We start from the raw sequence: 25,904 nt of genomic DNA on the forward strand, positions 1-25,904 counted from the left end.
CTGGGATCACCCTGGGTGTCACTGGGATCACCCTGGATGTGCTGGGTGCCACTGGGTGTGCTGGGATCACCCCACACCAACAGCCCTCACCCCCCTCCTGGATAGGAACCACCTCTTTTTTCATCTGCCAGGTGCAGGAGTGAAACAGCCACATCTGGGCAGGTGTGCAAGAAAAACCCCACAAACCTTCTATCCTGCCCCACACAGCCCAGGAGGACATGGAGATTTCCCTGCTCAGCCCCCAGCATGGGACAGAAGGACAGGGAGCCCTGTTCTCTCCCCATCCTCCTCATCCCACTGGAGGCTCCTCATTCCTCAACTCAGAGACTTCCCAGACAGTGGCACCCTGGGGAGGGGCACTTCAGGAGGGGCTGAATGTCTTCTTCTGCTGGAGGAACACGGAACAAAAGCCTCCAACGTGTTCATCACTGATGAAACACCAAATGATTCCAAGCGAGCTAATAGCGGTTAATTCTCCTTTTCCCCTCTCCACTCGTTCCCAGCTAAAGCCATGCTAAATTAGGTGAATAATTTGATAAATATATGAAGTGCCTAATGCCCCTGAAATGCATCTAATTGCGATTGCTATGGCAAGACAAGAAACGAGAAAAGGGAGAGCTCGATTTTCGTGCCATCGTTTAAACAGAAACGCTCAGGAGCGCCCGCTCGGGTCTCTCCACTTCTGCTAAGGAATCTTCTCCCTGGAATCTTTCTGGGGAGCTGCTGGGATGTGCCTTCACCCCTGCCAGGGGTGGGGTACACACAGAGAATGCTGGAGTCCCCATCAGAGCACCGGCAGGGAGGGAAATCGTAATAAAGCTGCCTGGAAATCTACCCAAGCAATTGCTGGGAAATGGTCTCCTAATGACTCAAGTTTTTGGGACAATACTCACAGAGTCCAGTCTTCATTTTATTCCCTGTTTGTATGTGGGAGACTGAATCTCCTGGGATTTATCCAGAGCCCCTGAGCAATCCTGGTATTGGTGGGAAGAGAAGGAGAAAGGTGGAGCTCACCCTTCTGTTTTCCTGCACAGTATCTGTCTTTGGGATAAAAATCAAAATTTTTGGGGCTGTTTTCCAGTCATTCCTGTCCCAGCCACCTTCCAAGATCCCAAATGGGGAGCTGAGGCACAGAGGGAATAAATGATTTCATGTGAGAAAGCTGGAAAGCCACCTGTGGGAACAGGCTCACCCAAGGTCTGGCTTGTCCCTGGGTTTTGGGCTTTATCTTCCCTTGTTCAGGAATTTTTCTGGAGTTCCAGGGGTTTGCAAGCTTCCCACCAGCTCCAAGGCCCCCAGAGCTGATCTCCAGCCCCACAACCAGCCTCAGGGCCCCACAGAGGGGACAAGAAACCCCAGTGATGCTCCCCCACAGCCAGACCAGGGGAGATGTCACTGAATCCCCCTGATCCCAAATCTCCCCACCCCTGCACCGATCTGCAGGTGGCTCTGCCTTTCCATGGGTTAATTCCCGGAGGGCTGTGGCTCTGGGAGGAGCAGGACTGGAGGTGCTGGGGGGATGCTGGGGCACAGCTGCCCCCCAGCCCTGGAGCCCGCGGGGATGGAGGCGTTTCCTTGCGCAGGAACTCCGCGGATGCACCGGGGCCGGCTTTCGGCACCCGAGGATGTGCAACAATTATCCAGAGCTAAAATTAGTCCTGGAGCACGTGATGTTCCTGGAAGAACGGTTGTGAGAGCGCGAAGGAGGATGCAGAGCACCAAATCTGGATTTCCAGCAGGATGGAGGCAGCCGAGCCCGGCCTCTGAGGCTTCAAAGCCAAACCTGTGCCGCCCTGAGGAGCCACATTTGGGGTTTGGGGTTTGGGATCTGGGAGCGGTGCCAAGCTCCGGTCTCTGTCTCTGGGGTGCTGCTGTCACTGGGGGGACTCAGTTCTCCAGCACCACCCCAGCCATGGGCTGTGTGTGGATGTGATCCTGCTGTGTCCAGGAATTGGGATGAGCGACCACAAAGGCACCTGGATGATGAGAATGGGAACCACAGGCCAGAGGACAATGCAGGATACCAAACACAGATAATTTTGTTTTTCCCAGGTCAAAACCTTTACCTTCAGGAGCTGCAGCTGCCCGGGGATGCCCAGGGCTGATGCTGAGGGGGGCACAGAGCCCTCTGTGGTGTCCCACAGCACCCACAAACCCCTCCGAGGGGCCACCCAGCACCCCGGCACTCGCTGTGCCGGGTGGGTGGTACCCACACCCACCACCCTGCCAGGAACACATCCAGCACCAGCATCCCGTGGAAAGGGAGCACAGCCAGCAGCCAGGGGTGGGTGGCACTCAGCACCCACCGCAGCACGCCGTGGGTGGCACTGGGGACCTGCAGCGCCCTGCGAGGGAGCACAGCCAGCACTGGGTCCTCAACGGGGCTGCACCCACAGCTCTGAATGAGGGGAGAACATCCAGCACCCACAGTCCCAAAAAGGGTGACAAATCCAGCACCCACAATCCTGAACAATGGGGGCACATCCAGCACCCAAAATTCTGAATGAGGGTGACAAATCCAGCACCCACAGTCCTGTAGAAGAGTGACAAATCCAGCACCCAAAATTCTGAATAATGGGGGCACCCACCATCCTGTACAAGGGGGGCAGGCAGGAAGGAAGGAAACCACAAACAGTGACTGATTTGCATGGCTGAGGGAAGGGTCAGGTCCCACTGGGTCCAAACTTTCCAAAGAAATCAGGAACCGCACAAGCCATGGGTGTAAGGCCAGTGCTGACCTCTGGGACCATCTGTGTTGGTATCCAGAGCTCTTGCTGGGCTCTTTCTGTGCAACCACCAAGGGCTATGAACTAAAAAACTGGGGGAAAAGAGGAAATACCGGGAAAAAAGCGCTGAATAAGGTGGAATTGTTGGATATTGGCAACCCTGTCCTAAATCCCCCAAAAGCCGGTGTTCCATGGAGCTTTCCCACTCCAGGAGCTCCGGTGGGGATCGGGAGCTGTGGGCACAGGCTGAGCCTCCAGGCTGGGGGGTTTTGGGGGGTCTGGGGTCCGTGCAGGGCTCCGAGGGGCGGCTCCTGGACTGACCGTTCTCCCTGTGCTGGAAGGAAGGCGAGAACTCTTTGGCAGTGATCCTGGCGATCCGCGCTTCCTCCTGAGCTTTCTGTGCCGCCGTCACGGCCGCCTCCGCCTTGGCCCTGGAGTGAGAGGTCCTGCAAGGCAACACCAGACAGCAGGACCCCGTTAGGCAGCCACGGAAAACCCCAAATTTCCCCCACAGATTCCTCCAAAACCCTTTGGCTGTGAGGGAGGAGCTGCCAGCAGAGCATGGGGCTGGTTGGGGAATGGGGGATTTTCCAACACCTTCATGAGCTGCTCCTCAGCCTGGAAATCACCCAGGAAATTCAGAACCAGGTGCAGGATTTGTTCCCTCAGCATTCCTCCATCCCATTTCCCACCCCATCCCGGCAGCCTCTCCATGCACATCTCCCACGAACCCCCAGGCTTGAATTTAAAGCTGATTTTTGGGGTTTTTTTTGTTTTTTTTTTTTAATCTAACCAAACCCATTTGCTCTGGGGATGAAAAAAAATAAAAAACCCACCAAAAAACCCGGAACATTTCCACGCCCACCCCCACGTTTTGCGTAAAATGCTGGATGTAAATAAATACTGGGAGCAGAGGTAGGAGCGGGGGGTTCGGCTCCGGTGCCGCCTCCACCATCCCTTCACACATTTTGATCAGGGCATTTCTTTCCCTCTGGATCAACAACTGTCCCCTGCACTCGCCCATGATTCCCCAAGGGCTTTTTTTGGATGGCATTTCATCCCATCACTCAGGATTTACAGCTTCTCTGAGAGCATCCTCCGGAGGTTGCTTTGCCCCTTTTTTCCCCCTTATCCGAGCTATCCAGGCACTTTCAAAAATTCCTGCTCCCACCCCGGTGCAGGCAGGGTTATAAATAACTCCGCTGATTTCTTTTCCCTCCAAAATCAGGGCCTCCATCTCCTTTAATCATTTTTTTTTTTTCTGCCTCTCTCTGAATTCCCTCTAATTTCTCGACATCTGCGTGGAGAGGGAGTGCCATTTCTGACAGGCTCCTAAAAATGGAAAACAGGGCCAGGAATGTGCCTGCTTTGGTTGGAAGCGTCGCCAGGGCTGGGGAACAGGGTGTGAGTGTGGCTGTGCTGTCACCTGGGTTCTGCTCCTGACGCTCCTCAAGCCTCTGTTCTCTAATAAATGCTTTATTCCCAGCCCTTGGCTGCTTTGGAGTAGCCCTGGATGTGAATCCGAGCTGTTTTCCAGAATTATTGGAGGTGCTGGAAGGGCTGTGGTGATGCTGTGGAGATCCTGAGGGTTCTCCCTGATTGATGCACCCCAAAAATTGTGTTTCAATGGGATTTTACCCAGCTGGAGTCCAGTGCTCTCCCTGCTCAGTGGGGTCAGAGGAGGGGACAAAGGTGTCCCAGCCATTCCCTGCCAGGTGTCCCAGCCCTGCTCTGTTAGGGATGCCCCAAACTGCTGGGAGAGGAGGTGCAGACTGTTTTTCATGGAATCATGGAATGGTTTGGGTTGGAAATCCATTAAAATCCATCTCTTTCCAACCCCTGCCATGAGAAGCTTCCATTAGTCCAGGTTGGAATAACCTTGGACACTTCCAGGGATCCAGGGGCAGCCACAGCTTCTCTGGGCACCTGTGCCAGGGCCTGCCCACCCTCACAGATCTTGGGAATTTCTTCCCAATATCCCATCTAAATCCACCCTTTTCCAGCTTAAAGCCATTCCCACTCCTCCTGTCCCTCCATGCCCTGTCAAAGTCCCTCTCCAGGTCTCTTTTCATCCTCATTTTTGGCACCAGCACGTCCTGTGGGAAAGGCTGGGGCATCAAAGCTGTGGATGAAACCATCGGAGCCACCAGGAGGTTAAAATTCACATTCTGCCTCTCTGAGCTCGTTAAACCTCTGCCATCTTCCAGGGCAGCTCCTCAGGGATGTGGATTTGAGGATCCTCCATCCATTTATCCCCGTGCCGTGCCCTGGCCTGGGAGCTGCCCGGGGCTGGGCTGGTCCCTGCCTCACTGCAGCCTTTTCCCAGGTCTCTGCTGGCCCCAGCCGAGGATTAACAACGTCTGTGAGCGCCTGGCCCGCGCTCAGTAGCCAGGATTACGCTCTGCTCCCGACACTCCTCCCTGGAGAGGCGGCTGGAGGCTCTCATCCCTCTCTGCCTGCCAGGGAAGGAGGCTGGAGCAGCAGCCCGTGCTGTTCCAGGGGGCTGGGGCACACAGGGTGGTGGCACAGCTGGAGGAGCCCCCACAGAGCCCCCACCCCAGCCCAGGGTTCTGGGATTGCCCCAGATCTGCTCCTCTCTCAGCACTCAGCACCCCCTTGATGGAACCACGGGATCCTTGAGGGTGGAGGAGAGCTCCAGGATCACCAAATCCAAGCTGTGCCCACCTTGTCCCCAGCCCAGAGCTCTGAGTGCCACACCCAGGAATTGCTGGGACACCTCCAGGGATGGGCACTCCAAACCTCCCTGGGCACTTCCAATTCCTGATCCCCCTTTCCATGGGGAAATTCCTGCTGCTGTCCAACCAAAATGGATTAAAATCACCATCTCTGGGGGATGGATGCATTTCCATCCCTGGAAAACTCACTCCAGAGACTTTTGGATCTGCTCAGGACGCCCAGGGTCGGCCCTGGAAGTGCAGGGAATTTCAAAAATGAAAACTTGGGGCTTTGGCTCAGAAAAGGTTAAAAATCAATCCCATCAATGAAGCCACCTCTGATCCAAAACACACTCGGGGAGGGATGGAATGCACTGGATTCCCTGGAGCAGATGGAATGGCCTGGATTCCCCGGAGCAGATGGGATACACTGGATTCCCCGGAGCGCACGGAACGCCGCCGATTAATTGTTTGTAAAGCTCCCTGAGACGCTGGGAGGAGTGAAAAGCAGAATTATGGAGATCCATACGTTGCATAATAAAATCCATAAGTATTCCCAAATAAATGCCAGTAATCCAGTTAGTGCTCTCATGACTTTGTCACATCCTAAATTTACCAGCTGTCTCCTTTCTCCACGCCTGCTGCTCGTGGCGTGCGCTAAATCTTAATTCCCATTTAATTGCCTGGAGTTTATTTCCCTGGAAAAGTGGGGTTTTTTTCTCCCTGACACATGGACAGGGCCTGATCTCTTTGCTCTGCTCCTCCTTCCCTAAGTGCCACCATAAATCTTTTCCTGGGATGGAGAGGCCAAACTGGAGGCCACGGTGAAAATAAGGCTGGGGCCTTCCTGATCAAACAGAATTATGGGGTGGTTTGGGCTGGAAGGGACCTTAAAGATCATCCTGTTCCTGTGGGCTCATGATGGGATGGAGGGAAGAGTGATGCAAGAGGAGCTGTTTAATTCCTCCCACCTCTGAGCATCCCCAGCCTCCTCCTCCGGCTGGGATGGATCCAGGAACCCGGGCCTGGCCCGCGGCAGGGGTGGAATGGGATGGGCTTTAAGGTCCTTCCAACTGAACAATTCCACAATTCCAGGGTTTTAGTGCACTTCACTATCCAAGCTGAGCTGGGGGAGGGTGTTCAGTCAAAGACTGGGAAGAGCCAGAGCGGGGAAAGCCGGGATGGTTTGTGGCTCCTGAGCCCCCGTTTTGGGTCTCAGGGCAGAGAGTCCCTGCTGGGGCCAGGAATATTTTATTTATTAATTTTTTGCCAAGCTGACTCACTCTTCTCAGAGGATGAGCGGGCAAGTGGTCAAACTGGCAAGGGGAGCTGGCAGAAGGCAGGGAAAAATCCCAAGCAACAAAATTCCCGGGAATCTTTGCAGATCTCCTGTGATTTGGCCGGAGCTGACAGGGAAAGGGATTATACCTGGGCCTGCTTCCTAATGCCAACTTTATCAGCTCCAGCTAATCTATAAGAAGCTGGAATCAACTGATTTTGCAAGGAAGAACTTGGCTTTTTAGGAATTCCAACAGTGACTCCAAGCTGGACTGGAGTGGGAAAGGAGTGGATCCAAGGGTTCTGCTGCAAACCCAGTGCTGGGGGCTGGTTTAGCCAAAAAGGGGTGAACTCCCAGCAAAATCCTCAGGGATTCAAGAAGGAAGGAAGCAAAATTCAAACCAGGTGAGGCTTGAGAGGTGTTTTGGTTCCAGGAACGTTTTGGCAGGAGAACAAGTGGGACAAAGAGCTTTAAAATTAGGCAGGAAATTAGAGCAAGTTTACGGAAGGCCAGAAAGGTTTCTGAGCTGTAAATGTGACACCTGGAATTGCCAGGATGGCACCTGGAGCCATGAGAAACCTGGATCATTGGTGAGTCCTTCTCCATCCAGTTGAATTCCTCCAGGAGAGGGATTTGCCACACTTATTCCTGTTTTTCCAGTGTTTTTGTACAGAAAGTACAGTTCAATAAAAAAAAAAAGCAGCAGACACTGAGCAAAGGGGTCAAAGGGAGAAATCCACATTATTTGGAACATTAAAAAGCATCCTATGGGTAAGATTTCTGGGAAAGAAGGTCTGTTTCCTGAAATTCACATGGCAGCTCTGGCTGTTCTTTTCCAAGCAAACTTCTCGTTTCCCTGAACACAAAACCTGGCTGAGGGAAGTATGAAATTCCTGTTTTATTGTTGGGATCCTGTGCAGGGATGCTCAGCTCTCCTCCATCCCACACCCAGAGCTCTCCCATTATCCCATCTCCAAAAGAAGGTCCACCATGTGGACCCTTTTTCTCATGGAAAACCTGGAAATTGTCATTTTTCCCGCAGGTTTCACTGGGAATGGTGAGGATGGGGTTAAGCTGGCAGTGAGCTCATCCCTAATGAACAGCCTCAAGTTTTCCTAAGGGGCCAGATAGGCTCCATCTGATCCACTTTGTCTCCAGGTCAATACTTCATCAGGCAGCTTTGGGGCTGGTTTATTTTCCTCTTTAAATGCATCTTTCTCTTCTTATAGGAGGGAAGGTTTTCTCTCCCTCCATTACAGAGCTTCATGTATTTTTCAAATGGCAAAATTCAATTAAAACACACGCCAGCTGCAAGGAAATACTTCAGGAAAAATTCAGAGAGAGCATTTGCAGGGCGTTGAAGACTCTGTCATCCAAACCCCGGGGTCAGGAAAGCCTTGGGATGCACCTTGTCCTGGGAAGGGATGGCTGGATGAAGGAGGAAAAGGAGATTCTTCAGTGCAGCCTCCCCATGTGGAAAACGCAGGCTGGCATGAGGCTGGGAAGGGATGGCTGGATGAGGCGAGGAAAAGGAGATTTCCAGTCCATCCTCCCCGGCGGGAATGCCCGGGCTGTGCGGGCTCCGCGGGGCTGTTTTCCAGTCCCTCTGGAGCAGGATGCAGCCCTGGCTGCCCCCACCCAGGGGTGATGCCGCTCACCGAGCCCGGAGCCCTGGCAGGGGGGAGGATGTGGGATCGCTCCGGGAGAGGCGATCCCAGCTCCTAAATCCCTGCCAGAACTGGGATCCATCGCCGCAACAACCCCGGGAGGCTCTGCCTGCTCCGGGCGGCCGGGAGGGGAGGCTTGGCTGGGCTTGGCGCTCTCCTAGATGGGACAAATTGGGACTGAATTATTAATAACCACTGCAGACTGTCTGGTTTCCACCTCTGCGGGAGCCTCTCTGATTTAGGGCACAGCTGCAGTGCCCATCCTGCATCCCTTTCCCATTCCAGGGGCTTGGCATCCCGCATCCAGCGCTCTCCAGAGGCTCGGGATGAGCGCAGCCCGGAGCCAGGCTCCGTCTAGACACGGCCCCGAGGGAACGGGGGGATGGCAGCAATTAACAACCTGGTTGTTATTTTCCCTATCTGGCGTTTATTGCCCCGATAAAACCCTCTCCTAATTCCAGCCTGGCTCTTCCCACACCTCTCCCGGCTTCCCAGTTATTGCACCAGGCTCGCCGTGAGTGATTTGTGCAGGCAGCGGTCCTCAGGGGGTGGAATATTAGACACACCAATTAGCTGTCTGTGGAGAAATTCCCATTTACCTGCTCAGCGCAGGCATTTTTCCCAGCCCTCTCCCTCCCTCTGCTTTCCCCTCTGTTTCCCCCCTCTCCCCACCATGGCTGGAATTCTTAATTAAAGGGAAAAAAAGCAGTTTAATGTGACCTCTGACATGACGTAATGCAGCCCCGAACGTCTGCTCGGGCTCTTTGCAGCCAGACACGGAGCAGGTGCTGTGCATAGCAAAGAGAGAGCCAGGCGTGCCAGCTCCAGATGGAGATTTTGGGATGGGAGCAGGGATGGATCACCCCTGCCTGGGCTCTGAGGAGGAGCAGGAAAGCTCCCACCAGCGGGAGGGAAGGTTGGGATGGCACGGGATGGACGGGATGGTGATGGCACGCTCCGAAAATGTGGCTCTGGAAATCTCATTTCAAGAGAATCAAGGAAAAATAAATACTCAAACACTTTAATCCTAGGGAAAAAACCCAAAAATATCCCCTCAATGTGTTTGTCGCTGCCCAAGAAAGCAAATTACAGAGAAGTGTGGAAAATGTTGTGGTCACAAGGCCAAATCCAAGTTTCCCTGTAGTTTTACAGCAGGAATTGTCACATTAAGGGAGGGAAATCATTCCCAAGGCAGCTGGGAGAGCCCCTGGACAGCTGGGACATGGAACACTCGAGGTCTCCCAAATTCATGGGGATGGGGATGGAGCCAGTTCCCGTTTAGCTCATTGCTCCAGGCACCTGTGCCAGAGCCTTCCCTACCTTTATATTACTGGAGTTACAAATGGGGAGCGAATTCACCAAGGAATCTTTTGCCGTTTTACACTGAAATTCCATTTTGTAATCCAAGTAAAGGGAAAAAAAAACTTATCCCAGGCTGTGTCCTTGTGTCCCGTGCCTTGCCTTGGAGTGGCCAAAAGGAGTTTTGCTGAGAACTGAATTCACAATTTGGAAAGGTGCAAAGTCTCAGTGACTCAGGGGGCAGGGATGGGTGGCCACATCCCCAAAATTCTGGGAGAAACAGCTCAAACCACATCCCTGAGCTGGCTCATTCCCAGGGGAGAAAGATGAGAGCATCAAATGCCAGGATCATTTCCAGGTCACCTTATTCCCACCATCCCCAAATGGATTTCTTTATTTTATCCCTGTTTTTGCTCAACAAAAAATGCCAAGGAAATCCAACTCCATGGACTTTTAAAGGCTGGGCCAGGTGGAGCTGGTAGCCAGAGGCACCAGGATGCTCCCAGCATCTTCCTGGCCAAGGAATAAGCAGGGCCAGCAGATTCCTGCATTTCCCTCCCTTCCTTTTGACTTTGTTCCCCCCAGCAAGGACAGAGCTGATGGGCTTTGCAGGGAGATGATGCCCTGGGTGTTATTTACAGCTGGCCAGAAAATCAACATCTGGAGAGGGAGCCTCATCCCTGGCCATCTGTCACTTGGAATGGAGCTGTGCGGAGGCAGGTGAGTGAAAACACCGGGATTTGCCTTGGGATGGGGTGGCTTTGAGGCCACTGTCCCACCTGAGGTTTGGTCTCTCTCCAGAGAAGTCACTTTGGTCTCAAAATGGGCAGAGCTGGGACAGGGAGTGGCTCCCAGGATGCAGCCAAGCTCCAAGAAATTCCCTCTCCCCAATCAGACATGGAGGAAAGAGCAAAGTCCAGCTCCAGGGATGGGTTTTCCCCTTTTCCTATAAACAGGAGAGAATTGCAGAGCTGCTCTGAGCATTGTTGCCTTCTGGGAAAGGCTGCAAAAGCTGTGGGAAGCCACTCGGAGCAGGATTTGGGAAGAGCTCACTCAGGGAAGGGAAAGGAGTGAGAAGGGGGGATGTTCCTGCTCTCCAGCTGGGGTGCTTTGGATGGGGCAGAATTCCATGATTTTGCTGGATAATTATCATGTTCATCATGGGAAATGCAAACAAAGGGAATGGGAAAGGCTGAATCCCCCTCTCCATCCCCTGCCTGCCCTCCCATCCCAAACATTCCCCTAACCCCGGGCAGAACCAGCACATTCCAAACCCTTCCAGGCAGGAGGGAGAGGGGCTGGAGGTGCCTCCAGGGTTCTGTCACCCCTTTGTGGGGCAAGTGGTGGCCCCAGCCCCGATTACTGTGGGGAGAAAAGAATAAATCCTCTCCTGCCTGCCTCAAACTTCAGAGCCCACCCAGGATGAGCCACTTCCCTCATCCCAGCTGCCTCATGGGTTTTTTAGCCCCAAAATCAGCTGCACCCACAAAAAATCCCAATTTTTCCTGAGGTTTCTCAAGCTGTCCCCGAGCTGCTGGGTCCCTGCTCAGCCCCACTGTGCCCTGCTCATCCCAGCATCCCATGGATTCCCTGGATGGGATCTGCCCCTGGGGTCCCTGCCTGGTCCCCAAACCCTGGTGTGCCCCAGGCCAGCGGACAGCTCTGGCTTTGCAGGTCTGAGCTGCCTCCGAGGCAAAGCCTGTGAAAAATTCCACTCCAGCAGCCAACAGCACAACAGGGGAAGGGACTGGGAGCCCGGCCCTGCCAGGAGAGAATCTGGGCTTTTCATTATTTCTGCTTCAGCTCCGTGCTAGGGGAGGAGAGACAGACCTGACAGGGACACAGCCGGGAACAGGGAGAGGCTCGGCCCCAGCTCTGGAAAGGGATGGAAAGGGCTCCATCCCTGCCTCTCATCCCTGCCACCGCTGACCTGGAGGGATCATCCCCAGCACTGAAAGGTTGGGAAGACCTTCCACAGCTCCTGGGAGGTCCCCAGGGATCTCCTGATGTTGGATGGGGACCAGCTGCCCCCCTGCCAGTGGGGACAGCCGCTGTGTCCAGCTTGGAGCCCATGGACCTGTTGCTTTTCCATAAAGGAATGTGATCCTCGCAGGGGGCAGTGTCATGGAGCCACCACGGGACACCTGGTGGCAAGGTGTCCACTGCCCCAGCCTGAGGCCACGCTGGGAAATCCAAACAGCCCCCAAATATCACCCCATGACCCCAGAGGGTGACACACAGGGATGGGATGGGGAGGATTTGGGATGTGGAGGCAGCAAGGGAATAAACTTCAGCAAAGGGAAGGTGCCCACCATGGAAAAAAGGGGTTGGAGATGGGATAAAATCCAAAAGTAGGTCCCACCAGATGCTGGGTGAGCACCAGACATGGCCATGGTGGGATTTTAGGGTGCTCAGCACCCTGAAGAATTGGGACTTTCTTAGTCACAACTTTAAAGGGATAATCGGTCGGATCCATGGGTTAAATCCCCCTGGGATTTTCAGGGGGGAAATTTGCTTAGCAGGGTCTACGGTCAAATCCTTTAATTTCCTGGATTAGGAAGTCAGGACAGCTTGCCATTTGTGCTGTGGGGAGGAGGTGACAGAAACCTCATTGCTTGGGGCTTTTCAAACCAACTGCAAGAGCATGGAGAGCCTGGAATACCCCAGCACATTCCCTGTGCTCTCCCCAGCACCCCAAACTCGGGGGGAAGGAAAACCAGCAAGGAAAATACTCAATAATTTGGCTCAGCTCTGTGTTTTCCTCTTGGTTGTGCTCCTGGTATTAATTTTGCCTCTCCTTGGGGAGGAAAGGGTTTGGGGAGGGACAAGAATGGGGTGTTTAGTGTGCTGCTGAAGGGAAGAGGGTGGGAGCAACCAGGAAACCCAAAAATGGGAGTTGGGAGAAGGAAAAAAAGCATGGAGAGCTCTCACATGAGCTGGGAAAACAGCAGAGAGTGTCCAACCCTTCCCCTTGGCTCTTCTCCACCCTCAAACTTTGGGATGCAGCATCCCTGGGACACGGCTGGGGGGTTTGGGGAGGTGGGACACGGCAGGAGGGGCTGCCAGCATCCCCCTTGCCCGCCCTGGGTCCCGGCTGTGGGACTGGGTATCCCAGAGGGATATCCCTGCACCTCTGGCAGGGTGAGGATGAGGATGGAGAGGGTGGTGCCAGGAGAGGGATGTCTCCTTCTCTGCCCAAATTCCCTGGGAAAAGCAGCGAGGCAGTTTCTGCTCGTTGAGCAGGAAAAGCAGGAGGAAGGAAAAGCAGGGGCTGGGTTTGTGGTGTTGTGTTTGTTGCATTTTGCTTTTCCCCCGCGTGTGATGAAGCAGCAGCAAGAGGCTTCATCACTTTGTGCTGGGCAGGCAGGAGGTTCCTGGGGGATCGACCGGGGCTCCGGGGGCTGGAATGGTCCCGCTCCCCTCCTGGGAAGCGCTGGATTAAAATCCAGGCGGATGATCCGCACTGCGGTGGGCTGCGGTGCGGTGCCAGGGGGGAGGAGGAGGAGGAGGAGGAGGAAGAGGAGCAGGCAGCTTCCCCTTTCCCCCGCGCTGCCCAGCGCTCTGGGACAGCCCCTTCCCATGGCAGCGGTGTCTGCCAGCAGGGAATCCCCTCCCGTCCTCCCCTCCAGCTGCCAATGCCACCCCTCCTGTCCCCTCTGCTGTCCCCGCACAGGTGAGCGCTGCTGGCACCGCGCTCTGGCCCCGCCGCCTCATCCCGGCTCTGCTCCCCTGTTTCCTCCAAATCCCTTTTCCCAAATCCGTCCCCCAAAGCTGCGCTTTGCCCGTCACCACACAAAGCACTCGGATTTGAGGGATCTTTCCTGGCGAGCAGAGCAGAGCCAGAAGGGACAAGGGAGAATCCAAGGGGCTGGGAATCTCTGCTCCGCCTGTGCCATTCCAGCACAGCCCAGCAAAGTTGGGAATGGGGCTGGGAATGTTTGGCACACGGGATGTTTTGGCTCGTATTTAGCTCACTGGAGAGGGAAGGGAGTGGGAATGGCCAGGGTGGGATCAGCGGTGGTGAGTGAGGGATGGGAGGGCAGTGAAAACCAAAACCCCACTGAGCTGCTCTGCCAGAAGAGACAAATGACCCTGCTGAGGTTTTCCCAGCTGGATCACCTCGCCAAGCTTCATTCCTACAAAAGGCACTTCATTGTCCAGCCTGGCCTGGACGCAGCCCGTGCTGGGGTGGCTGCTGGGGACACACCGAGCCCTGAGCAAGCCTGGAGGCTGCTCCTGACTTCTGACACGGCCACAAAAGGGCTTAAGGCTGCAAATCCTGTCTGAGCAGGAAGTTATTAAATTGGCATGGCAGGAGCACGTAAACAGCCACGGTGCCCACATCACATCGCGCTGGCTGTGGGGAGGGGGGATGCAACACTCCGGGATGGCTGAGCCTGGAGGGGCTGGACTGGAGTGGGAATGTGCCTGCCCCGACTCTGATGTGTCCTTGTCATCCCGGCTGGCAGGACACACCACAGGCAGGAATGACAGCCCATCCTGATCTTGTCCCCTGACCCCCGTCAGCACGGGTAGGAGCTGGGAGGGAGGTGGCAGGGAAGGAGGGAATGCTCAGTTCCATCAGCAGCAGAGCCTGCTGGAGGCTGCCAGCCCAGGCTTTGCTTCTCTTGGATTGGGAAGGTCTGGGGGAGAGAGCTGGGGGGAGCAAGGAAAAGGCGCTGTGAAGAGAATCACCTCCTGCCCCTGCTGCTCTCAGCCTTTGAGTCCATCCATCCATCCATCCATCCATCCATCCATCCATCCATCCACCCATCCATCCCTCCATCCCCTCTGTGTTTCCCTCCCTGACTCTTAAGGAAAGCATGGAGGGACTGGGAAGGGATGGAAGGAGCACATTCACCCCACACGAGACCTGCTGGGCTCCAGGTGATGCCCTCAGTGGCCTCATCAGTGCCCAGCTCATGGGCTGAGGTGACTCCTGCAATTCCCGAGCTCCAGCTGGCTGGCAGGGCCTCAGCAGGGAACAGCAGCACTTCTCAAACAGCGGAATCCCCCCTGCACTCAAAGCTGCCCAGAGAGGGGCTGGTGGGACACCCTGCCCCACCTGGGCATCAGCTCAGCCCCATCCCTGCAGCCAGCTCAGCTCTGCCCCGTCCTGGCTTTGTTTGTCCCTGCTGTCCTGACCCAAGGCAGGGGACACAAAACCCTTTTGGGGGCCTTAACCCGCACCCCTCCACCCCTCCTGCCTCTCCATCCGCAGCAGGAGCCCCTGGGGCAGCATGAGGCGGAATTAGGGTCAGCAGCCAGCCCCCCCAGGCACCCAAAAAGCGGCAGCAACCCGAAATCAAAGGCAGCCCGGACAATGGCAGAGCTGCAGGCTCAGGCCTGGCAGAGCATTAAGCAGCAGCAGCATTACCGGGGCCGGGGAGCGCCGGTGGGGACATTACCGCCACTCACAGAGCACGGCTCCGCTTTTCTCTGGGCTTTGCCCGGGCTGCCTTTCCATTTTTCTCAAGAAAATACCTGTTTGGCTCTAAGAACCTCCTGCACTTTGCTGCTCAGCTCTCGGGGGCTTTTCCTGCCCGCCCGCTCCCTGCCCCACGTCAGCCGCTGCTTCACCCTCGCTGTGGCGTCCTGAGGGAGCATCCAGGCCTAGCCCAAACATCCCCCTTCTCCCCTTCCTCGCTGCCAGCTTGCCTTTATTTGCTTCCTTTTCCTATTTCCCTCCACTTCCCCTGCCTGAAGTTGAGTGACACGGTGCTAATTTGCGGCCCAGCTCCTCCTGAGACCGTGGAGCTTTAATTATATTTTTCTCCTGGTTGGTGCAAGGCTCAGCTATAATTATGCCAGGAGGAGCATTACTTAGGACTGACCTGGGAGCAGCATTCCCTCTGGGAGCCGGGGCACTGGCTGCTCCCAGGAATTCTGATTTAAGGTGCTGCACAGCAGATCCCCCATGCAGCTTGTGCTGGAGAGGAGCAAAGATTTTGCCATGAGCCACCCTTCCCTGGTGCTCATCCCTGCCACCAGTGATGGTCCCTGCTCCCATAACCAGCCCAGACACTGATTACAAACCCTTGAACTGTGGAATCAGCAGGAAAGCCTGGAGAGATGTGGGGTCTGTCTGCTTTGTTTTACACCTGCCACCACCCATCCTGGAGAGCTGGAGTCAGCCCTGATCTCCCCTGACTTTCCCTGTGCATCCATCCTCCCCAGCAGGCTGCTGTGACAAAAACCAGGGGCTGGGATGAGCTCCCTGGCCCACCTTTGTTGCCTGGATATTTTATTTTAGTGGGTGATGACACACCAGTGCCTACAGAAAGTTTGCCTGAGGTTTCAATTAGCACTAATGAGATGGGACTCGAGGTGTCCAGCTCATCCTTCATCCTTCCAGGGTGGCAGCAGAAAGAGTTCTGGCTGTTGGCTGATTTGAGAGGGAATGAAGAGCTCCTAGAGCACTCAGAGAACCCTCCTTGTCCCTTCCTTTTCATGGAATCATGGAAAGATTTGGGTTGGAAGGGACCTCAAAGTTCATCCAGCTCCATCCTTGCCCTGGGCAGGGACACCTTCCCTACCCCAATTTTCTCCCGGCCTTGAACACTTCCAGGGATGGGTCAGCTGTTGTCAAGAGGAGTTCCTCATCCCTCATTCACATCCCTTCTTCCCCTTTCACTTCACCTGGACAATTCCATCCAATCAGAGGGAATGATGCATTCTCCCACTTTAATTACAGCAAAGACAATTTAGGAGAATCTCGTCTCCACCCTAAAAGAGATGCCTTAAACATGCAGATATCACTGTGCTCTAGTCACACTCCAACAACTTTAGGAGAGCAATTTAGTTGTCTCCAGCACACTGTGCTTTTAGCCTACTTTCCTCAGGAAATGGGGCTCACTCCTGTGATTGTGCTGTTTATATATCTATATGCCATCACTCCCACACTAATAACTTTTGAACGTGTTGGCCAATTCCAACCAAATCTGACAGAGCGGCAGAGTTTTCAAAAATACTGAATTCCTACAAATTTAATGAAAGCCGTGGGTGGGCACATATTTATTTTATTTTTATTTTTCCCCCCACCAAGGGAAAGGCTGCAGAGTGAACTCAGGATGATCAGACAGAGAAGAATACACACACACACACATGCACAGCCACGCCAGGTGCTGGGAAATTGGAGTTTATGTTGGCATTAGAGGGGGGATATTCCACCCCTGAGTCCCAGAACCTTGGGAATCAGCACCAGGATTCTCCCCCAGGTCTGTTTGGTGGCATTTTGGACGATGCAGTTTGGTGTGGGCACTGCAGGGGAGGGTTCCTTCATTAGGAAGCTTTAAAATTAATCGGACTAAGATTAATAAGAAAGCTTTTCTAGCTGGATCTCAGTATGTAAAACCTTGCTCTGCTCTGGTTCTGCAGGCTCAGGGACTCTGCCAAAACCCTTGTGAGGGGGGAGAGCCCGAGCTCAGGGATTGGAAGCTTCAGACAAAGCGGTTTAAGGTAAAAGAGCAGAGATTTACGTGGGATATTGGGAAGGAATCCTTCCCTGGACCCACCTAATCCCATCCATCTCCAGCTCTCCATCCTCCACCCTCCCTGCTGCTCTCCAGCAGAGCCCTGGACCACCCAGTCATTGCAAGGCAGGGAGGTGTTCACACCTGGCATTCCTGATTTGAGTTTTTCCCCCTTTCTCTCTCATAATTAGAGGTGGAATATTAGATGCCAAGAGCTCTCTAAGCATCTCTTCCAATCCCACTCTCGTGGTGTTCCAGGATCATCACCACCTGGGACAGAGGATGCCCAGGTCCTCAGACCCAGCATCCCATGGCAGACTGGAGCTCCACATTTCCAGGATCCATCCCACAGCACACTAAAGCTCCACACTTCCAGGATTCCAGCCTTTCGAGGCATTCCCATCCATCCCCAGATCACAGGGAAGGATCTGGCCTTCCCACTCCTCTGCAGTCTGTTCCTACCTGGCATTCTAGTGGGATTTTAAATTTTTTTTTCCAGCCATCAGCTCAAAAACATCATCAAGCCCAAATGTGCTCCCAAAGCAGGCCTGGGAGGCTCATTCATATTGCAGATAAGCCCTTGGCAGACGTGCTGATAAAGATTTCGAGTGTGACTCTGCATACAAATATCCCAGACCCAGCAATTAATCCAGCACAGGAGGCTGAGGAGGTACCTGGGTTTTTCCCCTAACCCCAGCCTGTTTTCCCAGCCTGGCTGCTAAATATAGTTCTTGCTCAGAAAACGAAAAGGAATGACATGCTCTAATAAACCATCCCAAAATGTGATACAAAGAGCCCTGAATTCTCCAGAGGAGCTTTTCCTCCTCGCCTCTCCGCTGGTCTGGGAGCTTCCTGCAAGGCACAGAGCTCCAGGTGCGTGTTGGGAACCAGCTACAGGGTGCTTGAGCTGGTCCAGCTTTGAGCAGGGACCTTATTGACGCTTTAATTAGACATTGCTCGTTATCCCCTTCCCTTCTGCTGGTTTTCAGCCGGGTCAGATCCCAGCTCTGGATCTCTGAGCAGTTCCATGAGGGCTGCACAGGGAGAAGGGGCGTTATCAGGCACCCAGATCTGCTGTTTTCCAGCAGAGCCTCAGCCAGGGCAAGCCCTCCCCAGGGCTGGAGCCACATATTGGGCAGGTTTTCCACTCAAAAACCGTTTTGGGAATGGAAATAGCTGGGAATCCTCCCGGCACAGGCCGGCTCTGGGATAGTTCCTCTTGGCTATGAGTCAGGCAGAGGATGCAAGCAAACAGCACCTCAGGAGCTCTTCTGCTTATCCAAGAGGAGAGGGAAAAATGGGATAAAACATCCAGTACCCCCTAAGTGACAGCTGTCAGCCTGTGACAGCCACCAAGGTGCCACCACCCCTGCCCAGGCTGCCCTGCTCTGGTGACCCTGCGTGGCCTCTCCACCTCGCCTGGGGACATTGTGCATCCCCAGGCCCCTGGGGATTACCAGAGGGACAACTGGGCTTGGATCCACCCTGTTTTGAACAGCACCCCAAGGCTTGGGCAAGCCCAAGGCCGCCGTGAGATCCACGTAGCACCAACCTGCAGGTGCCCACCACGAGTTGCTCTCCTCCAGCAGCAGCCCTACTACAACAAAAACCCTTATCCCATTTATCCCAAGTCCCCAGGGCGGGATCCCAGCTCAGACACATCAGGCTGGACAGGAACCCCCTTACCTGGACGCCGCGATCTCCGCTTTCTGCTTGGCGATGGTGGCCGCCCTCTCGGCCGCCTCCACGGCCCGATCCACCTTCTCCCGGATCTTGCTGGCGCGCAGCGGGATGAGGTTCTTCCTCTTGCCGCTGACCAGGATGTTCTGCTTGTACTTGCCCTCCTCCTTGGTGCCGTCGGGGAAGGTCATGCAGCCGTAGCCGTGGCGCTTGTTGTTGGCCCACTCGCCCTCGTACTTGAGCCCGTCCGAGCGCTGGCTCACGCCCGAGCCCGAGCGCTTGTCGTTCTTCCACTCGCCCACGTAGATCTCGGTGGTGGTGGCGTCGATGTCGTCTTCGATGACCGAGAGCTCGGCCTCGCCCTCGCCCAGGCTGATGGTGGAGTTGATGTCGCTGGCGGTGGAGCTGACCGTGCTCATGCCGGCCTCGCTCCGGAACGAGCTCTGCTTGCTCCGCTGGCTGGCCAAGGAGCTCTTGGACTCGGACTTGCGGAGCTTGAGCCCGCTCAGCAGCGAGCGCCGGAAGATGCCCTTCTTCTTGCTCTTGAGGATCTCGGCGTCGCTGTGGGCCATGAGGACGAAGCCGCCGCGGGACACGGCCGGGCTGCCGGCCACGGCGGGCGAGGCGTCGGGGTGCAGCGCCGTGCCGTTGGTGTGCTCGCTGCGCAGGGAGTTGATGGACGTCCTCAGGGGTGACCTGATGACCGCAGCCATGCCGTAGGGAACGCTCTGCCGGACGCCGTAACCCTGGCGCATCCCTCCGACCCACTGGCCCTGGTATGTCCCTGTGGAGAGGAGACAAAGGGAAATTGAGGGGAGAGGGTCATGGCATCAAACTCCTCTGGGAGCCCTTTGCAGCTCTGAATCCTGGTCCTGTCTCCAGGACGAGGATTGCGATGTCAGGTTGTGGAGGGAAAATTGGTTGGGTTGCAGGCTCGCATTCCAGCTGCAGCAGGGGAATGTTAGAAACCAGAAAAGGCATCAAGGAGCTGCCCCTTGGACCAATCCCTAAAGTGAAAGGGAAGGGAGCACGGCCCTGGAATGGGGGAATGGTTATCCAGGAGCACACTCTGATCCCATTCACGCTGCTGGCAGCGATGGCATCTCACAGTGGATGGATAATGTAAAATACATTTATTTATACACACAGTGCCTTCATCCGGTGTGCTGGGGAAGGAAGCAGCTCCATAGAAATAAAGGCCTCACGGGGAGAGATCCATTTGGATATTCCCCTTGGATTTGTGCCCCTGTTGGAGCTCCTACATTTGCGTGGGCACTTCCTGGAGTTTCTTAACTGGTTGTTGGTGGCACGAAACACACACAGGGCTGCACCACAGCACTGGGAATGGAGGGACAAGGAACCCACCCAGCCCGGGGGGCACAGCTGGACCTCAGCACCCTCCATGCACACCAAAATGTGGGGTGGGTGGTAATCTGCTCGGGGTTCCTAATCCCATCCCCTCCTGGAGCTCGGAGGTTGGCCCAGTTCCAGGCCTTATCCCAGCTGGTTGAACTGCAGGGCTTGTTTTTATTCTTAGGTCGGCTTAATCTTCTCCAGCCCAGCTCGAGATGCAGTGATCCACTGCCTGCCTAAGCCTTGCTGGGGCAGATCCAGAGCCTGAGGATGGCTCCTCGCCGGGCCCTGGAGCTGCTGGAATGCTGTGAGCAGTCCCAGCCCCGGGATGTGAAAAGCTGGGATGGGCACAGGCAGCACTGGGACCTCCCTTTGTGCCAGCCCCGCTCCCACACGCCCGGGGAGTCTTAAAATAGCCCTGCTGAAATAGGGAACCCTGCGTGGATCGGGCCAGTCCTACCCCAGCACTCCCTGAGGAACTTCCCTGCCCGGCTCTGGGGCTCAGCAGTGGCTCTGGAGAAGGGATCTGGGCTGGAGCAGAGTTAGCTTCCTGAGAGTGTGAAACCAGCACCTGGCCACATTTTGGGCTGTATTTTGGGGTGCTTCAGCTTTCTTTGAGCTGCCAGCGCTTTGCACAAATCCCCCAGGATTTGGGCATCCTTCCCCATGCTCCAGTGGCATGACATTATTGGGGTGGAAGATTTGTGCACCCCAAAAAACCAGCTGGGGTCCCAAGCTGGGGACCCCACAGAGCCTGTCCTGGAGAAGGGACGTGGAGAGGCAGGGGCAGGCAGGATTTACCGAGGGTTTATAGGATTAGCACCGGGATTAGGGCAGGCAGTGGGATCAGGGCAGGCACTGGCAGGGCAGAGCGAGGAGGTGGTGGCAGGGAGAAGGATGGGGGACAACCTGTGAGATGCAGCTCAGGGGACACAGCAGACATGTCCTGTGGTGGGGGGTGTTGAGCAGTGAGCCTGCCTTGTCCCCTGTGGTGTCCCCAAGAACGGGGAACAACCAGTGCCCTGCACCCACGGCTCTCCCCATGCCTGGGATGGCGGCTGTGGCAGGGGAGAGCCTGCCAAGGTGTCCCTGCATTCCCTGGTGACCTGGCAGCACCTCTCTTCCCTTTCTGGCTCCAGCCCAGAGTATCTCAGCAGGACAATGGAGCTACCGGGGGAGAAATTTCCCTCAGCACCCCGAGTTCCCCTGCCAAGGAGCCTCAGGGTGTCCTCACACCGTGTTCCTGCTCTCCTAGAGATGGATTCAATGGCTTTCAGGGAAAGATGCCAGTGTGGGTGAGGGGACAGGGGGAACAGATCCCACCCTGCCCCAGTCCCCATCTCCCTTTCCCTTGGCTGAATCCCTTGACTCCAGCCCTGACCCCACACAGGTCCCTCAGCCTCCTCATCTCCTGGAAAACATGCAGCTGAAAAAACTCCCTGGATTGAGCTGGAGCAGCGTGAAGGATCACAGCCCTGTGCTGAAAACCCGAGGCACTGGCAGGGAACAGAACAAAGTGCTGCGGGCTGGAGCGTGACAGCGTGGTACGGCTGGAGCACCGGCGGCAAATTGGTCCCAGCAGGTCCCAGCTGCAGCCTGTGTGTGTCCCCAGCCAGGCTGAGGTGCCCAGGATGCTGCCATCCCTGCCTGGCCTCCAAACCTGCTCCTGGAGTGGCACAGCTGCCAGGAGCGGGCTTGGCAGCTCCTCAGCAAGGTGGATTTTCCAGCCCTTCTGTCCTGCTTGTCCCCTCCCAGCACCGTGGAGCATCTCCCAACCCCCAGCTCTGCTTTCATGGGTGTCGTTGCTTCCCTGCAGGAGGTGGCAGCCAGGATTATCCCTAGGGATTGCCTCAGAGGCCACACTGGTGTCCCCGACAGCCACCAAGACATCTGGGCAGCTTCACAGCCACCAGCAGATCAAAGAGCTTCCTGTCAGGGAGCTCAGTCCTTCCTCAGCCAGCAGCGCTCCTTCCTTCCCCTGACTTCATTATGGTTTAAAGCCCTCCATATCCCAGGATTTGGCCATGGATAGCAGAGGCTTTGGAGCCATCTGATCTGCATTGCTAAGCACTGCCACCTCCTCCCCGAGCCCCGCTCAGCTTAACCTCTGGCCCAACATTTGCAGATATGTGCACAAAGCTTGATCTCACAAGGAGCCTGGAGACTCCTTCTCCCTGCAGAGGAAACAGGATTTCACGATATTCCCCTTCATGGGATGGACTGGCTGCAGCCGCTCCGGAGCTCAGGAGGTGGAAAGGGAACGTGGAGCAGGATGGGGATGGCAGGATGGGTCTGGGAGCGGTGGAATGAGCACTTCTGATGGAACAGAATGATCTGCTGGGGTGCTGAATGGAGAATTCCAAGGATTTGGGTTCTGAGCACCTCACAGGGTCAGGACACAGGAGGGGAATGTGCTTCCCTCGGGATGGGAAGCAGGGAGCAATCCAAGGCCATCCTTGGACAAACCAATTGCATTGCCAAAGCCTCCGTGATGGAAGAGAATCCCTGGGGAGGAAAATGTCCCACCCTCTTCCCTCAGCCATGCAGGGGAGGCATCCTATGGATGCCTCCAAGATGCCACAAACACCTCTCCCACTCCTGTGTGGCCCTTCTGAATGGGACAAAAAGGACAAAGAGAGAGAAGAAAGTCTTGGACACGGAAAGTCAAGATAAAGGTGATGCCACGAAGGATGAGGACGTGGCCACGTCCATGCCAAGCAGAGTTAAGGGGAGGGCACAACCTGGAACTAGGAGAAAACAACTGGAGTCATCCCAAAAGATGGATCGGAGAGAAAGAATACCCCTATTTCAGAAATGACTGTTGAAGTGTAGGAAAGGGAATGGGATCATGAGAAAAACAGGGATTGATGGAAGCACGGAGAGAAAAAAACGGGCAGGGCTGTCGGACACATTCACTGGTGCTCCTAATCCTGAATTTGGAGTTTTTTTGGCTTATTCCCCTTGGAGCAGGGCTGGCTTGTTTCCAGAACTCCTGCAGGAATTGCCATTGCTCTGAGGAGAGTGCAGAGCCCCATCCTTGGCCAGAGGGAGCCAAGCTGGGAGCAGAGAGCGGGAAGTCCCTGGCCTGGGAAGCATCATTCCTGATTCTCCAGCAGTGACAGGGAGCAGCGCTTCCTCAGCATTTGGCTAAAATCCATCCTGGGAGGAGAGCTGAGAGTCTGCAGGGCAGCTCCTGGTGGCCCCATAACGCCAAAATCTCCAAAATCAGGGCTGGCCCCCGCTTTGCACCTTGCAGCAAAGGCAGGGGTGAGCAGGACATGTTCACCTCCATATTCCCGCCTGGAAACAGGGATAAGGCAGCAGCATTCCCACAGTTCAGCTGGGTTTGGGAAATCTAATCCAGCTCCTGTTTGCAAAGCTCTCCATGAGGATCGGAGGCATTGCAGGAAGAGCGACGTCGTTCTGTGCATTTCCGTTCCTTTGCCAATGAGATTTTGGGGATTTTGCTGGGGAGGGGAGGAGCAATCTCCAGCTCTGGCTCATCCCTCTGGGATCCAGGCACTGTGGGGATCCAGGACTGCTCCCTCTGGTTGACAAAGTCTTTCTTCTCCATGGCTGGGAAGGGGCAACCAAGTCATGGCTTGCTGTCCCCAGCTAAGGAATTTCCTGGACCTGGAGTCCTTTCCTGCTTATGGAGAGATGGTGAAACCCCACTGTGATGCCCAGGGAAATCCGGCTTTAGGACAAACAAACATCCCAAGGAGCTCCCTCAGGAATAGCTGGAGTTTGAACAGGAGGAAGCCCAAAGGGAGGATGTTGGGCTGCTCAGGTACGTGGGGCTTCCTCTGGCTTAAGGTGGGAACATGCACTTGGATATAAAGCTGGTCCATGATGTTGGAAGGAGATAAAAATAAGGATTTTTCAGGTTGGAATGACTGTTTTCTTTCACCCCTCTGTCCATACCCAAGATTTGGCATTTTGTAGTCGTTGAGCCCTCTGGCCCCACTCCAGGAACACCATTAAGGAGAAGCTTTACGGGTGCTCCCAAACCCACAGGGCTGGTTCCGTGTCCTGCAGGATGAATCCTTTGGCAAACACATGGATAAAGCCCATGGGAGGTTTGCACAGACCTGCCCTCTTCCAGTTCCTCATACAGAGACATCCAATCAGGAATTTGGGATGTTGTGGAGCACTTTGAGGGAACACACACGTGTCATTATCACAACCTGACCTCAGGAAAAGAGAGATGTGTGGAAAAAATTCCTTCTCCAACCCTAACGCCGAGTTAAAAACCCAAGCACACCCCCCTGGATCAATATTCCCAGGTTAGATAAAATAATCAGCAACAGGGATGCAGCTTCCCAGGTCTGCCTGGAAAAAGGGAGCAGCAGGCTGCAGAGGGCAGGAGCTCTGTGCCATCCTCCTGCTCCAGTGACTGTGCTGGGCACCAGCAGCATTCCCAAGCTCCCAGCTCTCCTTCCCCACTCAGCAAAATCCCAGGAAGGAGGGGGAGGTGGTCCGAAGTGCCCCTCCACTTTTCCAAGCCAAAGTAATTAGGTTTTACAAATTGCTGATTTATCTCGCCATGGATCCTTCCTGGCGTGCTCAGCCCCCCTCTTATCTCTGGCCTCTGCAGCATATTAATTAAAGATGTCCGATGGCAATAATTAGGCCGGGCTCTTGAGTTCCGACAGGAGGAGGGAGTTTTACAGATATCCTTTTCCAGCTGCTCGATAGCACAGATCCCAGGAGGATTCACACACAAATCATCTCAGGAACACCCATCCCAAAGGGAAGAAATCTGGGAGAGAGGACTGAGGGTGCTCATCCAGCCTCAGTTCAGATGGTGTGACAATGGGGATGTCCTCGCTGGCCATCCCAGAGAATCACTGGGAAAAATGTGCCCCCAAATGTCCTGCCTGGCTCTATGGGGCCTCCTGAGCACAGGATCACAGAACTCCAGAATGGTTTGGGTGGGAAGGAACCTTAAAGTTCATGTTGTTCCCACCCCCTGCCATGGCCAGGACACCTTCCACCATCCCAGGTGGCTCCAAGCCCTGTCCAGCCTGGACTTGGGCACTTCCAGGGATCCAGGGGCAGCCACAGCTGCTCTGGGCACCTGTGCCAGGGCCTGCCCACCCTCCCAGGGAACAATTCCTTCCCAATATCCCATCCATCCCTGCCCTCTGGCAATGGGAGCCATTCCCTCTTGTCCTGTCACTCCACACCTTGTCCCCAGTCCCTCTCCAGCTCTCCTGGAGCCCCTTTAGGCCCTGGAAGGGGCTCTGAGCTCTCCCTGGATCCTTCTCTTCCCCAAGTGAACACCCCCAGCTCTCCCAGCCTGGCTCCAGAGGGGCTCCACCCTTGGAGCAGCTCCGTGCCCTCCTCTGGAATTGCTACAGCAGCTCCACATCCTTCTCACACTGGGAAGCCCCAGAGCTGGAAAAGCTCTGCAGGTGGGGTTTCAGAGGGGGAGAATCCCCTCCCTCAACCCCTGGTCACTGCATGGATGTGGGGACACATTTTCTGCCAGCTCACCCCTCCTGCACTGTCCCTCCTGGCAGCAGGGTGACTTCCATGCCCTGCCCCGTGCCCAGCTGCTGCTCTCATCCCCCAAACCCTCCCCTAAATCCCACAGAGGCATGGCATGGATGGCTGGGAGATGCCACCTGCGTTTCCCACCGTGGAACGTGGGGATCAGCCACGCTGACTGTGTCCAGCACCACACGGATCCGGAATCCACGGCAAATGATCCCCCCTCCAGCCCTGCCAAGGTTTTCCATCACCAAGCC

General features: G+C 55.2%; 1 protein-coding gene across 1 annotated transcript in view; it reads right to left on the bottom strand.

Annotated features, from left to right (window-relative positions):
* The window catches only part of JPH3 (junctophilin 3), a 45,738-nt gene that overhangs the window by 11,717 nt on the left and 8,117 nt on the right, over nucleotides 1–25,904 (bottom strand). The window contains exons 2-3 of the mRNA XM_015640161.1: nucleotides 18,805–19,582; nucleotides 3,048–3,172 (exon numbers count right to left, since the gene is read on the bottom strand). Of these exons, the coding sequence (XP_015495647.1) occupies nucleotides 3,048–3,172; nucleotides 18,805–19,582 (903 nt within the window). The remainder of the gene's footprint in view (nucleotides 1–3,047; nucleotides 3,173–18,804; nucleotides 19,583–25,904) is intronic.

This window comes from Parus major, chromosome 11 (genome assembly GCF_001522545.3).
Source record: "Parus major isolate Abel chromosome 11, Parus_major1.1, whole genome shotgun sequence".
NCBI lineage: Eukaryota > Metazoa > Chordata > Aves > Passeriformes > Paridae > Parus > Parus major.